Raw genomic sequence first — 15,197 nt, 5'->3', positions numbered from 1 at the left:
AGACTTCTGGGGAGGGGAGGGTAGAAACGGGACAAGTTCATGAATTATGCATCAAGGTACGAGGGGCGTTGTGTATTCTTAAAAGACTAAGATGCCGTTTCCCTTCCCGCTGGGTGGAATACGCTGATGTAGGATGTTGCCATTGTTTTTTCTTAATCTCTCAAGAACGTGCCAATGCTTTATGCGGGAAAGGATAAGGATGGACCTCTCCCAGCCACCAAAATCCGACCCATCCTTCTTTCTGACCACACCCCTTACTGTAAATTTGGTCTTGTTGCTCTTAATCACATCCCTAAGCTCTTACCCTGCTTTACTTTCAAATACAGCATTCCTCACTACCTGTTACATTGTTTGCTGTTCAGCTCCTCCCACTAGAATATCAGCTTCATGGGGGTAATTTGAATTGTTTGCTGCTGTATCCTCAGGTATAAGCGTTTTACTTCTTCAGGACACCTTCTCTGAGTGCTCTCGCCTATGATGGTTCTTTTGTCTGAATTCCCACAGCATTTAATCTGTACTTTTTGTTGCTGTTTTAATTATTTGATACCTGTGATTCCCCAGGCAGAGTGTCAGCTCTTCAGAGAAGAAACTGTTCACGTTACTTTACTGAACACATAGTAGAGGCTGATAAATATATACCGTTTTAGAAATGAATGTTGTTGCAAACCTGCAACAAGCCTGCACCCTAATCTGGCCAGAATCCCTCTGGGCTGAGCTCTCTTTTGGCTGGAGCAGAATTTAATTCCCTCATGTTAACAGTAATACCCTCTTGCTAAGAAAGCAAAATAACCTAACAAATAACCATAACGCCCATGTTTATAGAGAATGAAAATAAGATTTTAAGCAGGGCAGCGCCTGTGGCTCAAGGAGTAGGGCGCCGGTCCCATATGCCGGAGGTGGTGGGTTCAAACCCAGCCCCGGCCAAAAACTGCAAAAAAAAAGAAAATGAAAATAAGATTAAGCAGATTTAAGTGATTTTTTCCCCAAGGTCCCAGCGATGAAAGTAGCAAAGGACACCTTTTAACATTTATTTATGTTAAATAGATGACATATCTTTGTAACGAGTTTGTATCTTTTCAAAAGTGTATATTCCCTTTATCACATTTTTAGGCTTGGCATTCAGTTTGTGTTGACTGAGTACTAACAGTTGGCAGGATAAGGGTCTTAAGGGCTCACATTTGGGTTGGTCTGAAGATAGTGAGTTATCTCACTGGATTGTTCACAGTTACAGATTGAACTCCTTGTTCTACTCTTTCCCCCTTCTCACTACTCCACTTGACTAGTCTTAGAAAAAAAGGGAGGTGGGGGGACTCACATGTGACCAGACCTATTGCTGCATGGATTAGAGATTGCCGATTCAAAAAATCTTGACTTTGGGGGCTGGTATAGAAAAGTGGGAGCCAAATAGTAGTACTCACTATAAGTCCTAGTTCTCCTGTTCTTCCTATTTACACTACATAGCCACTTCCTGGGCCTCAGTGTCTCCCAACTCTTCGCCCTATTCCTGCCCTTCCTATAAGAATCAAGTTTTAAGTGCTTTGAACTCCTTAAAGAAAGCTTTAGAGCAATAAATGTGGGGCGTAGGGAGAGGAGGGTTGTTAATTTTAGCTTGGGGTTCTCCAGCTGGCACACTGTTTCCATCTTGAATCACTTCCACACCCTGAGCTCAGCCTGGGAGATCCCTCCTCCTGGGGGCTTCCCTATTCCCTGATTTGGTCTGAGCCACAATGGTAAGCATTACAGAAAAATGCTAAGAGAAACCTAGCTGAGTCATTTGATGCACAGCCCAGGAGGCAAAGAAAGCATGATGATGAGAGACAAAGTATAATGGGGTGGCGCCTGTGGCTCAGTCGGTAGGGCGCCGGCCCCATATGCCAAGGGTGGTGGGTTCAAATCCGACCCTGGCCAAACTGCAACAACAAAATAGCCGGGCGTTGTGGCGGGCGCCTATAGTCCCAGCTGCTCGGGAGGCTGAGGCAAGAGAATCGCTTAAGCCCAGGAGTTGGAGGTTGCTGTGAGCTGTGTGAGGCCACGGCACTCTACGGAGGGCCATAAAGTGAGACTCTGTCTCTACAAAAAAAAAAAAAAAGAAAGTATAATGATGAGAGACCGCTGGTTCCAGTGGTGCCTGTGATGTGTCGCCTCAAAGAACCTTCCAATTCCCAAAAGGGCAGTATGGCTATTGTTTTGTTCTTGGTGTAGTCTTCTGAGGACCTCCCACAGTCTTGTTTCAGCTACAGGAGGGAAAAAAGTTGGGTTTGTTCCTTAGCATGACAGTTTGGCATAATCCCTTTAGGACAATTCAGAAGTCTAGGACAGTCTCCTTTCTCCTCTTTCCTGCCATCAGACTTTCCATGGTGGAAGGAGGGCATTTCAGGAAAGGGAACAGGTGAAGATTTTCAGTGTCTTGCCGGTATATTTTATTTAAATTTAGAGAAACGGAGATCTAATCAGGCAATAATTAATTTCCTCTTCATCAGGGGCCTTCATGTGTGCCTTTTGCATATGGATGAGTCCCAGGTTATGCTGTCCCTCGGAAGAGAGATCCTTGCTGAAGGTGAGGGCCCAGCGTACTCCCTAGCACTGAGCTCCTACCCTTTCTGTGCCAGTGCATCTCTTTTCTCCCTATCCTCACCTGACAAGGACTAAAGTCCTGTGGGGAAAGAAGGAAAAATTAATGAAGCTTCCTCTCCCTCCCTCCTTAAAGCCCCCAGTGCATCCATCAACACCTCCTCCAATACTCACACTCCAGCCCTCTCTCTCCCATCAGCTACCTGCTGGGATCTCTTCTTGCCCCCCTGGGTTGACTCCGCAGAGGTCCCCTCAGAAGCTTGTTTGCCTCACATCTCTGCTTAGAGTTGGCTCATAAATCCTTGGCCCCACTCGGCTTCTTTCCTCTGTAGCAATCTGTCCTTTTCTTAGGGAGTCTGACACCTTGAATGCACATACTGCTCTCATCCCAAGAAAGGCGCTTCCTCCTCCTGACACCATTATGTGCTACACTGACTCAGCCCCATTTCCCTCAGTTCATGGTAAAGCTCCCCAACACCTAAAGCACTACACCTACCAACACGGAGCCATTCCTTACCCTAGCTTCAAAGATAAACACATGGAAGCCTATACAGTCCTGGGATGCTCTCTGGCATACTATACTTGCCTCTTGTCCTCCCTGGGGCTATCCCATTTCCTGGGAGCAAGCGGGGCACAGATTGAGGTAGGGGAGATGGGACCTGGATGGTTACTGTGGCAACAGAGCCTAGCAACAGCTGAGAGGCTGATATGTGGGTTTTCACAGGGCTGTTACAGGAGCCAAACCTAAAATCAGGGACTTAGAGGTGACTGATCCCAACTGGGCAACCTCTAGTTTCCTCGCCCAAATGCATCCCTGGATTCCACCCCCGCTGCCCTGCAGTGCTTCTTAGAGAGGGCAGACTGGGGAAAGCTAACAAGTTAACCAGAGGGCTTCTAATGCTGCACAGCTTTTGAGGGACAACTGTAGGTGGAGGCAGGTTAGGGAGCAAGGCTGAAAATAAACAAAGCAGAGCAGCCTTTTTCCTATGGCTCCCTCTTATCCTTTTTCCATTGCTCCATTTTTCTCATTCCTTTCTCCCTTCACTCTCCATCTCTTATCAGCTCGCCTTCCTTTTCCTGCTTGCTCCATTGCCTCTCCTTCTTTGTGATTTTCTTTTTTTTTCTGTCTCCTTTCTCATGGTCTCTGCTGACCCTCCCTGGCAAAGAACAAGTGAGCCATGGTTCCAGTCCAGTTTCTCTCCTACATCAGCTGCACCCTTCAGTTTCTCTTCCTCTTCCCACCCTTCCATTTTGTACCAAGTCAAAGCCCTGGCCAATTCCCAGCTCCAAGTCAGGGCAGGCCAGGTGATGTCTGGTCTGGAGCACACACACCCCCACCCCCTTCATCCTTCTTTTCCTCCCTGTTGGCTGCCCACTCCTCCCCTCTACAGGGGTCATAGGCAGAACCAGGTGACTCAAGTATCTTGCAAAGGCTTTATTTGAAAATTTTGAAACTTACATCCCACAAGAATTCAAGATTATCACCACAAGAAGAAGAAAGAGATAATACAAAAATATATATCACAGCATAGGAGCCAGGTAAGAGGGGAATAAAGAAGGTGGAAAAACCGGTGAGAAGTAGGGAAGAACCTGAGGATCAGGAAAGGGTGGGGAGAGTGGAAGAAGGAAGTAAGGAGGGAGGCAGGGAGGGGATATGAGGGAGCCCAGGCAGGGAAAGGGTAGATTTGGAGGCAGAGCTCCCAATAGCCTGAACCAGTTGGCTCCAGTCCCCGGCAGCCTAGATGGAGTTAGGGAGGCCCTAAGGAAGGCTGGGAAGTAGAGGACTGGCTCAGGGACTCTGAATGCGAAGAATGACACACACACAGACAATATGACAGACAAGACAAAGGGGGCTTAGGAGGAAGGTAAGGATAAGTGGGAGTCCCTTTCTCATTTAGTGCAGCAGTCGACTCCCCCCAAACCCATCTCTCAGACAACAGGATTTAGCAGTGTGGTGGGGGAGAAGTTTGGGGTCTCACTACCCCTATTCCCATGGAGGAGCCCTCAGGGTGATTCCAGTGCCCTTGGAGTGGGCTGGGGGAGATGGAAACGTGACATGGAATGGGATGGAACCGTGACAGATAAGGGTACAAGAAGCCCCAACCTCACCTCTTATCCACCTCAGGGTCAGCATGCAGGGGCCACAGAAACTAGTCCAGTGAATGTTCATGAGGGAGAGAGAGTGAGTACGTCACACAACGGCACAACATTAGGCCAGGAAATGCATGTCAGAGGTAAAGTGTGCAGGGAACACTGACCACTGAGTGAACGAACTGAGCACAGAATGTGGAAAAGAGAAAGACTGAAAGTGTGAAACAAGAGGGGACTATGAGAGAGCCACTGAGTGGAGAGATGTGGAAGCCAGGGAGGGTGCAGACAAGCTGTTTGGGAGCATGAGTGTGTGCAATGGCCTGTGAAGGTACAGGTGAGTGTGCAAGGCTTTCATGTGAGTGTGCAAGGGTGAGGATAGGGGACAGAAGTCACAAATATGTGAGGCCCCCACCTACGGAGGGCAAGCAGGTAGGATTGCCCATGGGGCCAGTGAGTGTTCCAGGGAGAAGTGCATGGGCAGGGGCCAGGAGCACTCTCGCCTGGCTCCCCACAGCTGCCCACCCTCAGTGGGATGGGGGCTGTGCCAGCCCCTCGGCCTCCTGCTTGGCAGCACCCCAACACTGGGGGGGGGGGGTGCGTCACAGATTCACCAAGGGAATCCTGAGAGGAAGAGGGAAAGGGTACAGTCAGGAACCAAGGGGCAGACCAGAACAGCGGGGGAAGTCCAAGACAAAGAGGTGGATGGTGGGTAAGAGGGCAGAGTTGATGTTAAAGGGCAGCAGAGAATGGGACATATATCCTGACAGAGTGGGTGAAGGAAGAAATCCCCAGAAGGGCTGGTCCAGCCTTCTTGGGAGAGCCTAGGACCAGCCTGGGAAGGAGAGCCAGGGGCTGTGGGCTGGCCAAGACTGCTTCCTCACCACCCACCCAGGGAGTACCCACCCCAGCTCTGGAGACCTGTCGCCTTCCCACCTTACCCTCCTGTCCCATAGTCCCTGCCCTCACCGGTTCAACTGGAAGGCTGGAGCCCCCTTGGCCTGGGGCATCCCAGGCCGGGGTCCCCCTCGGGGCTCCTCATGGTCAGGGGTGGGAGTAGGTGAATCCCCGAAGGCCCCCAGCACAGTGACTCCGGCAGGGGACAGGTCTGTCAGCGGCTGCTGGCTCTCCTCCTGCCTCAGGGCACCTTGCTGCCCTGAGGGCCTACGCCGCTTCTGGCTGCGGTCCCAACTGGGGCACCAGGAGGAAAGAGGTTCTTTCTCACACACAAGTAGCCCCCATCCTGAGCCTAAATGCTGGTCACCCCCAGGCTCCCCCAACATCCTTTCAAAGGCAGAGAAATTGGCCTCTGAAAAAGTTCCCCTACATCAAATCTCCCATAAAACCACTTCTGCTACCCCTGGGGGGCTCAAGAATCTAACCCATCCTCCCAACCAGATCCATAGGATTAGTACCCCCAACACATACAATCCCCCCAAATTGCCCTTTCCCTCATGCATGCCCAGAAAAGCCATTTCTCTCCTCAGCAGGCACTTGGCAGGTTTAGTTTTAGTTCAAAGTCAGCTAATGACCTGAACACCTTAGTCTAACGATTCTCTCAGTAAAGTGTGAAGGACTGAGTGATCCATTATTAAACATGTGCAAAGAAAGCTCCAGATTTTCTCCCTCCCCTGCAGGCAGCTTTAAGAAGGGGTGCTGCAGACTGGGTCAGTTTTCTCTGCCTTGGAGGAAATAGGGACAAGACATGCCCACCCCAGCCCCTAGTACACATAAATAATTCTTCCCTCCTATTATCCTTGTATTTCCCTGCAAGGTGGAATCTGCCCGGGTTTCTCACTGTCTTCTCCCTCCCCAATCCCTACTGCCTTGTCCCAAGATCTTATCTTCATCCACCATTTCCTACTCTACCTGCAGCAACACTGCTGCCCTTGCTCCCTCAGACTCCCGCCTTGCTTTCAGCCTTGATTATCAAATGTTCAGACCCCATCCACTAGCATCCTTCTCCCCTTAGCTTACCAGAACTTGAAGATGATGCCAGTGGCCACGAGAACAATGATGACGGAGATGGTGATTGTAACATAGAGCTGGGGATCCACACCTGATTGGGGTGAGGAGAAAGTTTTAGGAAGGCCTGAGGTGGCAGGAGCCAGAAGGGGGTAGCAGGGTTAGGCTATGGGTTCAGTAAGCTGGAGGAGTTTTGCCATGTGAAACCACAGTGCCCAACTCTCTGCTTCTCTGGAGACTTCCTCTTCTTCTTCTTCTTTTTTTTTTTTTTTTGACATAGAGTCTCTCTATGTTGCCCTCGGTAGAGTGCTGTGGCATCACAGCTCACAGCAACCTCAAACTCTTGGGCTTAAGTGATTCTCTTGCCTCAGCCTCCTGAGTAGCTAGAACTACAGGTGCCCACCACAATGCCCAGCTATTTTTTGGTTGCAGTTGTCATTGTTGTCTAGCAGGCCCGGGCTGGGCTCAAACCTGCCAGCCTTGGTGTTTGTGACTGGCGCTGTACTCACTGAGCTATGGGCACAGATCCAGCCTTCCTCTTCTTATCACCAGCTTTCCCCTGAGTTGACAAGCTCTTTCCTCCACTCTTCCGAAGGTATTTCACCAAATCTTACATGTACATGTGACAAGGATGAGGCTTCAAGATCAGAGAGAACCTATCTCTCCACATAGAAACTTCAGTGTGGAGATGTCCTACTCTCTTCCATGGCTCAGCCCCCAAACCACCAGTCCTATCCCTCCATCAGCACTCCCTGAACCAAACATCACCCTGGTAGTCCCCCCTTCCTCCATGGTGTTCCTCTGCCTAGAATACTACCACTCTGTTTTCAAGGTCCAGCTCAAATATCAATTCTTTGAAAGTGTCCTGACTCCAAGGCAGAAGTACTCCCTCATTTCTCTCTTTTCCTAAAAACGTGCTGTACATGCCTCAGAGCATTTATTATGTTGACTCATCCCCGAGGGTTTACACATCTGTCTTCTCTAGTGGACCTGAACTCTTCAAGGGCTCAGACAGTGCCTCCATCTCTGTGTCCTGTATCAGCATACACTCCCCAGCACATTTGTTGAAGGAGCTAACAGACAAGGCCCGCTAATTCTGCTGCTTAGTCTTCACCCACCCTCCTCATACCTCATATTCCTAACAGACTCTCCTACTCACCTTCCCCACGGCCCCCAAACAGGAACGGCCGCAGGGTAGCAGGTGATTCTCCAAGGATGAGGCCATCTCCATCACCCCGCATTGAGTCTGAGTTGGGGTGTGGGGTAGCGAGCCCATGGGGGGCTGCAAAGCCATAGTCCAGAAATCCAGGATTGGCAGAGTTGGGGTCACCCCCATCCTCTCGAGATACTGTGGGACCCCAGACAATAGCCCAGGGGTACTGTGAGGAGGGTGGGCCCTCCTCAAAGCCTGATGGGGTGGCAGGAGGTGCAGTGCCTGGCAGGACTTGCCGACGAGATCTTGGGACCCGAGGGGATCGGCTTGGTGGAGGTGCCCGTTCCCACACACATACGTGACGTGGAGCTGAGGGGCCTCCCCGGGCACAGGGGGGGCGGGCTGGGGCTGGTGGGGTTCGAGGGGAGGAGGAAGAGCCCTGAGCTGGAGGTGGGAGGGGCAGCAATAGCAGTGGCCAGAGAGGGAGAAGGTGGGACAGCAGCAGAGCAGGCCTACAAGAAGGGAGAGAAAGTAGGTGAGACAGCAGGCCCTGGTGGGCCTATGTGTGGGGAGGGCAGGCCCTGGATGGGCCTAGGAAAGAAAGGGCCATGACCCGCCATAAGTGGTCTCCAAGCTCCCTCTGCTGGGCCAAACTTACCACATCCTGGACTCCATGTCAGAAGTCTTCCTCAGCTGTGGCCCAGATTTTCAGCCTTTACTAGGGTAAAAAAGGGGGTTGTCACACCCCAACCCTGCTCTGTGTACTTCCCTAGCTCATTCATCTACCAATTCTACCCTTATCTCCCCTCCTAGGCTGCCAGCTGCTGCCACCCAGGATCCACTTCTTAGCATCCTTGGGGTGGGGGTGGGGGAGAATCTCCCAGAGTGGTTCCCTGACCAGCCCCCAGCCCCATCTGCAAGTTCCTGGGTCCCTGTTACCTCCCCACCCTAGGGTCTACTCTGGCTTCTCCAGCTTCCTTCTTACTTCCTTTACCCACAGCTCCAAGCTTTTCTTGGATCTTAATTTAGAGCCAAGAACCTTGTGATTCCTTGAGCACCTACTGATAGGGAGGGAGTCTGAAGGTGGGGGGAGGGAAGGGGAAGTCAATCTAAGTGAGAGTGTGTGCGCGTGTGCACCCGCGTGCAGGGGGCCGCACTTGTAATGCCAGGCGTTTCTCTCATGATTGGCCCCAGGAGTCTGCATCTTCAGGAGAAAGGAAGAGATGAAGGGATTGAAAGAAAAAGAGAAAGAGGTGGGTGGGAGAAAAATTTTACAGAATATAATTTTTGCTCTTAATGTTTAATCATCCAAACGCATAGGTGCCCTATGAAGGAGGTGGAGTTGGGAAGAAGCCACCCCCTCACATGTAGCTCTCCTGGGTAAAGAATCTTGGGAGAATCTGGATGATTGGTTGGTTTTGAAAGAGGCAGGGTATGTTCTCAGAGCTGAGGGTGGTCCAACTCCTCAAAGGGAAAGAAGAGCTAACACCACAGTGTCCTCCGGATTCTGTGTCCAAATGTGCACATTGAATGCTCCCGGAGTATTCCAGGGGCATAAGATGGGGAAGTCAGAAGAAGGGAAGAGGAAGTGGGCAGTGGGAGAGATGGGAAGGGCATGAAGGGCTGGGAGAGGGAAGGATGGTTTAGAGGGAGGAGGAGAAAGGTAAATAGGAAGCCCCTGGAGTGCAGGGTGGGGACAGCAGGGAGTCCTGAAAAAGAATGGCCTGTGAAGAAAGGAGAGAAGGGTACAGAAGATGGTTGAAGTGTGGAGGATGCTGGAAAGAGGTCCAGGAGGGGAAAAGGAGAGGGTTAAGGGGTCACAGGTGCAGGGGGAGAAGAGGCAGTGCCAGGAGAAGAAGGAAAGAGAGGTCCAGGCAGAACAGCCAAAGAAGTGGAGTGGTAGGGAGTGACGACCAGGATGGGGAGAAAGGAGATGAGAAAGGAGAGAATATAATAACTGAAGACAAAATGAGGGGACAGGGGCTGGGGAGCCGAGAACCAGGACAGCACGGATGGAGCAGTTGGAAATTGTTTCTCAAAATGTAAAGGGCCATCAAGCTATGGAAAGAGATAAGGGATGGGGACACGGTGTGAAGAGGGGGGAGAGGGAGAGGAAACGAAGGAAGACGGAGGGAGGGAAGAAGGAGTGTTGGAGCGAACCAGTGAAGCGGAGAACGGCTCCCAGAGACGTCTATGGCCGGATGACTCCAGGACTCACTTGCCCCTCCGCCAGTGCATCTTACCTATCACAGCATCAACTCCAAACCCTGGACTGCGCACCCCTTTATCACCCCCTCCAGGTAGCCCGCAGTCCCCAAGCTGGCGCACCACCCCCACCCTCTCCTCGTTCCTCACCGACCTGTTGTGCGCAGGAGACGAGCTGGGGGTGGGGCGGGAGCTTCGCCGTGGGGGAACCGGGCCCTACCTCCAGGGTTGCCCCCATCCCACCCTTCCCGGAGGCCCGCGCTCCGGGAAAGAACTGGAAGGCAGGGAGAGTGGAGGAAGCGAGGAAAAGGCGGTCGGCTAAGGGACTCCAAGGGGGGACTGCCAACAGCAGGAAGGGGACTAGAGGCCAAGAGGATGCTAGGAGCCGCCCGCTGAGCCGAAGGCGGGATGGAGGCAGCCTCGGGGATGCGGACTGCTGCACCAGGAAGGGCAGGCTAGAGTCGGACCTCGGAGGGATGGAGAGCATGCTGGGGAAAGAATGCTTGGGGGCTGCAGGCTGCATCCCTGGCAAGGGACCGTACCGGGAGGGGTGGGTGGTTAAGGGCGCGGAGTCGGGAAGGGCAGGGCCGGGCTCCCTCCGGGTTGGGGGCGTGGGGGTCCCTCTCACTCACCTGCATGCTTGGCACGGCGGCGCGACGAATACTGGCGGTCAGGGCTGTGCGGGACCGGGGGGTCGCAGAAGCGGACAAGGTGCGGGGCATGGTCGGCAGGTTTGGCCCGCAGCAGGACGCTGGAGCCGGTGGGGGGCGGGCGCCCGGGGCGCTGGGCGGCGGCGGCGGCTGGAGATGCTCTGCTCGGCTCGGCTCGGCTCGGCTCCGGCTGCGCTCGGCTCGGCTGGGCTCGGCGCGGCGGCTGAGACCGCTGGGTCTCCGCCTCCCCGCCTCCCCGTAGGCCACGCACGGATTAACCCTCCTGCTGCCACGCTGCAGGTGTCGAGCCCCCCCTCTGTCCTAGGTGGAGGGTTGGAGAGGGTGGGGAGGGCGAGAGACCGTGCGGATCCCCGGGTTTTGCTGACGGGCTTCACCCCCTTCACCCCAGTTCTGGGGACACCCATGGTGGTCCCAATCAATTTCTTAAATTCTGAGTCATCCAGTGCTCTGAGTCTCCACCTCTGTCTTGATTTGATTGCCCCCATCTCTTCAAAACCGCCGCTCCCCCACCCTCACCCCCTCTTGGAAAGTAGTCAAGGTAAAGGCTGCAGGCGAGGGATGGGGGGTGGGGTGGGTGGAGGAAAAGACTCCTCACCATCTTTGGATTATCCCAACGGTTTGATTCCCGATTATATTCTGACCCTGCTAAAATGCATTTTCCCTGAAGCAGCCCAAATGACCTCTAAAGTAAGTGGCAAAGGTTTCAATTACTGAGCCTTCCCAGCACTGGGAATGTCCAAACTCCTTACTGTGACCTGGTCTCTAGATAGCCCTCTGATTTCCTTTCCTCAAGATTTCTATATCTCAGCCACAGTAAGCCTGATCTAGGTTCCTAGGAGACATAACCTGCCTCAGGGCCTTTGCACTTGCTTTTCCCCTGCAGTCTTACTTAGACCCAATGTCTTCAAGGAGACCTTAGTTGATCTATCAAAAGTAGCCTCCCCCTGGCTTGGAGCCTGTAGATAAGCGGCTAGGGCACCGGCCACATACACCAGAGCTGGCCGGTTTGAACCCAGACTGGGCTTGCCACACAACAATGACAATTACAACAAAAAAATAGCCCAGTGTTGTGGCGGGCACCTGTAGTCCCAGCTACTTGGGAGGCTGAGGCAAGAGAATCGCATAAGCCCAAGAATTTGAGGTTGCTGTGAGCTGTGACGCACTGGCACACTCTACGGAGGGCGACATAGTGCCTCTGTCCCAAAAAAAAAGAAAAAAAGTAGCCTCCCCTTCTACTTACTCTACCTTCCACTCCATCCCTCTCTATCACATTATACTGTTTTTCCTCATAGGCTTTCTAGGATACCACACTCTCCTAGTTTGTCTCCAATCTCACTGGCTATTCTTTTTTTTGTGTGTGCAGTTTTTTTTTTTTGGCCAGGGCTGGGTTTGAATCCACCACCTCTGGCATATGGGGCCAGTGCCCTATTCTGTTGAGCCACAGGCGATACCCTATTCTTTCTTAGTCTTCCTCAGCAGACTGCTAAATATTGGACTCTCCTAGGGTTTAGTCCTTGGTCCTCCTTTCTTTCCACATTCTTTATCCAGTGATCTCATCCAGTCCCAGGGCTTAAATACTATGTAAATGTCACTGAGTCCTAAATTTATATCCAGAGCACCAGACTCATTTATCCAACAGACTACTTGACATTGCCACTTAGATGTCTAATAGCCATGCAAAGCTAACATGACTAAAATAGATGTCTGAATCCCCCACTCCCAATCCATTTCTCTCCCAGTGTTCCCCATTCTGGAACATGACTAGTTCCTAGTTGTTCAGGCTAAAAACCTAGGAAACATCCCCGCCACACACACTGATTCCCTCCCTAAAACTAATTCACCAACAAGTCCTATGAGGTCTGCATCCAAAATATATCCTGACTCCGCCTTTATTGCTACAGTCCTAGTCTAAGCCACCATCTCTTATTTGGAATAGCACAATAGCTTCCTAGCTGGACCCTTGCTTCTTTTTTTTTTTTTGTAGAGACAGAGTCTCACTTTATGACCCTCGGTAGAGTGCCATGGCATCACACAGCTCACAGCAACCTCCAACTCCTGGGCTTAGGCGATTCTCTTGCCTCAGCCTCCCAAGTAGCTGGGACTACAGGCGCCTGCCACAACGCCTGGCTATTTTTTGGTTGCAGTTCAGCCGGGGCCGGGTTTGAACCCACCACCCTCGGTATATGGGGCCGGCGCCTTACCGACTGAGCCACAGGCACCGCCCGACCCTTGCCTCTCTTCTTGCTCTTGACAAACTAGTGTTCACAGTAATATTTTTAAAAAATCTAAATCATGGGGCGGCGCCTGTGGCTAAAGGGGTAGGGTGCCGGCCCCATGTACCGAAGGGGTGGCGGGTTCAAACTCGGCCAAAAACTGCAAAAAAAAAAAAAAAAAAAAAAATCTAAATCATATCTTGCTCTTCCCTGTTTAAAATACTCAAGTAGCTTTTCATTATACTTGGAATAAAACTGAAGTCTTTGTAAGAAGGATCCACCAACTTATACTTCCCTTCATACACAATGCTTCTGCCAGATCTGATAGCTTGCTGCTCTAGAACATTAGAAATCCTTTTCTTGGGTGGCGCCTGTGGCTCAGTGAGCAGGGCGCCAGCCCCATATGCCGAAGGTGGCGGGTTCAAACCCAGCCCCGGCCAAACTGCAACAAAAACAAAAAAATAGCCGGGCGTTGTGGTGGGCGCCTGTAGTCCCAGCTGCTGGGGAGGCTGAGGCAAGAGAATTGCGTAAGCCCAAGAGTTAGAGGTTCCTGTGAGCCATGTGACGCCACGGCACTCTACCCTAGGGCGGTACAGTGAGACTCTGTCTCTACAAAAAAAAAAAAAAAAAAAAAAAGAAATCCTTTTCTTGGGTGGCGCCTGTGGCTCAAGGAGTAGGGCGCCAGTCCCATATGCCAGAGGTGGCGGGTTCAAACCTAGCCCTGGTCAAAAAAAAAAAAAAAAAAAGCCCTTCCTATTTAATAAAAAAAAAAATAAAAAAAATAGAAATCCTTTTCTTAGCATCCCTGCCCTTTTAATTCCTTCTTCCTGGAATGTTTTGCCACCCCTCCTTCCATCTTTACCTGGTTGGCTCCCTCATCTCTGCTTAAAACCTAAAGCAGCTTCCACTCTATTTCATCACTATGTTTCATTATCTGTCCAACTCATCATTTTCTGAAATGAGCTTATATTTGTTATATTTATTGCCTTCCCCATCTGCCATTAGAAAGTAAAGATCTCTGGGCTGCGCCTGTGGCTTAGTGAGTGGGGTGCCGGCCCCATATGCCGAGGGTGGCGGGTTCGAACCCAGCCCCAGCCAAACTGCAACAACAACAACAACAAAAAAAAGAAAGTAAAGATCTCTGGCTCAGTTCCCATAGCTCAGCAGTTAGGGCGCTGGCCATATGCACCAGAGCTGGTGGGTTCAAACCTGGCCTGAGCCTGCTAAACAAATAAAAAATACCCGGGCATTGTGGAATCTGCTAAACAAACAAACAAACAACAACAAAAATAGCTGGGTATTGCAGCTAGCGAGCACCTGCAGTCCCAGCTACAAAGGAGATTGAGGCAAGAGAATCACTTAAGCCCAAGAGTTTGAGGTTGCTGTGAGCTGTGATTCCACTACTGAGGGTGACAGTAGGCAAGAGAATCACTTAAGCCCAAGAGTTTGAGGTTGCTGTGAGCTGTGATTCCTCTACTGAGGGTGACATAGTGAGACTGTCTGAAAAAAATAAACTAAAATAAATAAAAAATAGAAAGTAAAGATCTCATTTGTCTTGTTCACCCTACATCCCAATTTCTACCGCAGTACTTTGGCACATAGTAGATGCTCAATATTTATTGCTTAGTGAACTCCTGGAACCCCTGCCCACTCTGAGCTCTTTTCATTCTCTCCTCCTGCCTTTCTTCTCTGTCTGCCTGCCCTCCCTGCTCTCTGCCCTGTACTGAATGCTTCAGGTTGTCTGTTCACATCCAGGCCCCTCCAGACTCTCCCCCTTCATCCCTGCATTATTACTATCATTAGCCTTGTGCTCCCTCCTGCCTCCCAGAAGGAAGCCTGCTATTCAGACCAGCATCTGCAACAGCTGCCCTCCTGCGTGCTTGTCCCTGACAGCTCTTCATTTGAGGTCAGAACAGCAGGGTGTGAGCGTACTCCTAGTGTCTCCCAGTGGCAGTGGAAAGATAGTGCATACTGGATGTGAACTGGGCCACGTGAGTCAGCACGTGCAACTTGTGCCATATCCTGGGTCTGAAGAACCCCAATACATCCTGAGGATATGCTGTAAGTGGGCTCATTATGGGACTAGGGTAGATCAAATTTATCAAGTGAATATTAGTGTGCCTTTTACATGAAGGTCTTTGGGTCAATATCAGTTATTCCTGTTATTCTTGATTCATTCATTCAGCAAATGTTTTCGGAACATCTACTTCATAGTGGGTGCTGTGCCATAGCTGGGGATTAGGGAAGAGCAAGAATAAAGTCAGCACTCTCTTCATGAAGCTTACCATCTAAAGAAGGGGATAGCAATATCCAAAGTGATAAGGGTGTCTT

The 15,197-nt window shown here is 51.1% G+C and overlaps 1 protein-coding gene across 2 annotated transcripts; it reads right to left on the bottom strand.

The window, feature by feature from the left end:
• Window positions 1–3,991: 3,991 nt before the first annotated feature.
• PIANP (PILR alpha associated neural protein) lies at window positions 3,992–11,021 on the bottom strand. Of its 2 annotated transcripts, XM_053557612.1 has the most exons (7): window positions 10,615–11,021; window positions 10,137–10,256; window positions 8,436–8,495; window positions 7,784–8,289; window positions 6,637–6,718; window positions 5,629–5,850; window positions 3,992–5,283 (listed from the first exon to the last, which is right to left on the bottom strand). In XM_053557612.1, the coding sequence occupies exons 3-7, from the start codon at window positions 8,450–8,452 to the stop codon at window positions 5,262–5,264; spliced, it is 849 nt and encodes a 282-aa protein (XP_053413587.1). In that variant the 5' UTR covers window positions 8,453–8,495; window positions 10,137–10,256; window positions 10,615–11,021; the 3' UTR covers window positions 3,992–5,261. The 2 variants fall into 2 exon arrangements, with proteins under 2 accessions (XP_053413587.1, XP_053413586.1); XM_053557611.1 differs by lacking the exon at window positions 10,137–10,256 and having other exon boundaries at window positions 10,615–11,020.
• Window positions 11,022–15,197: the final 4,176 nt, after the last annotated feature.

The sequence above is a fragment of the Nycticebus coucang genome, chromosome 12, assembly GCF_027406575.1.
Source record: "Nycticebus coucang isolate mNycCou1 chromosome 12, mNycCou1.pri, whole genome shotgun sequence".
Lineage (NCBI taxonomy): Eukaryota > Metazoa > Chordata > Mammalia > Primates > Lorisidae > Nycticebus > Nycticebus coucang.
The sequence above is the reverse complement of the archived record's forward strand: the minus strand, read 5'-3'. Positions and strand labels throughout refer to the sequence as shown.

Excerpts from the sequence above, each read along its gene's own strand:
- PIANP (XM_053557612.1), bottom strand. Across the intron at positions 6,719-7,783 it reads GTTTGGGGGCCGTGGGGAAG|GTGTGGATCCCCAGCTCTAT; the intron begins GTGAGTAGGAGA and ends CACCCCAATCAG. Across the intron at positions 5,851-6,636 it reads GGCATCATCTTCAAGTTCTG|TTGGGACCGCAGCCAGAAGC; the intron begins GTAAGCTAAGGG and ends CTGGTGCCCCAG.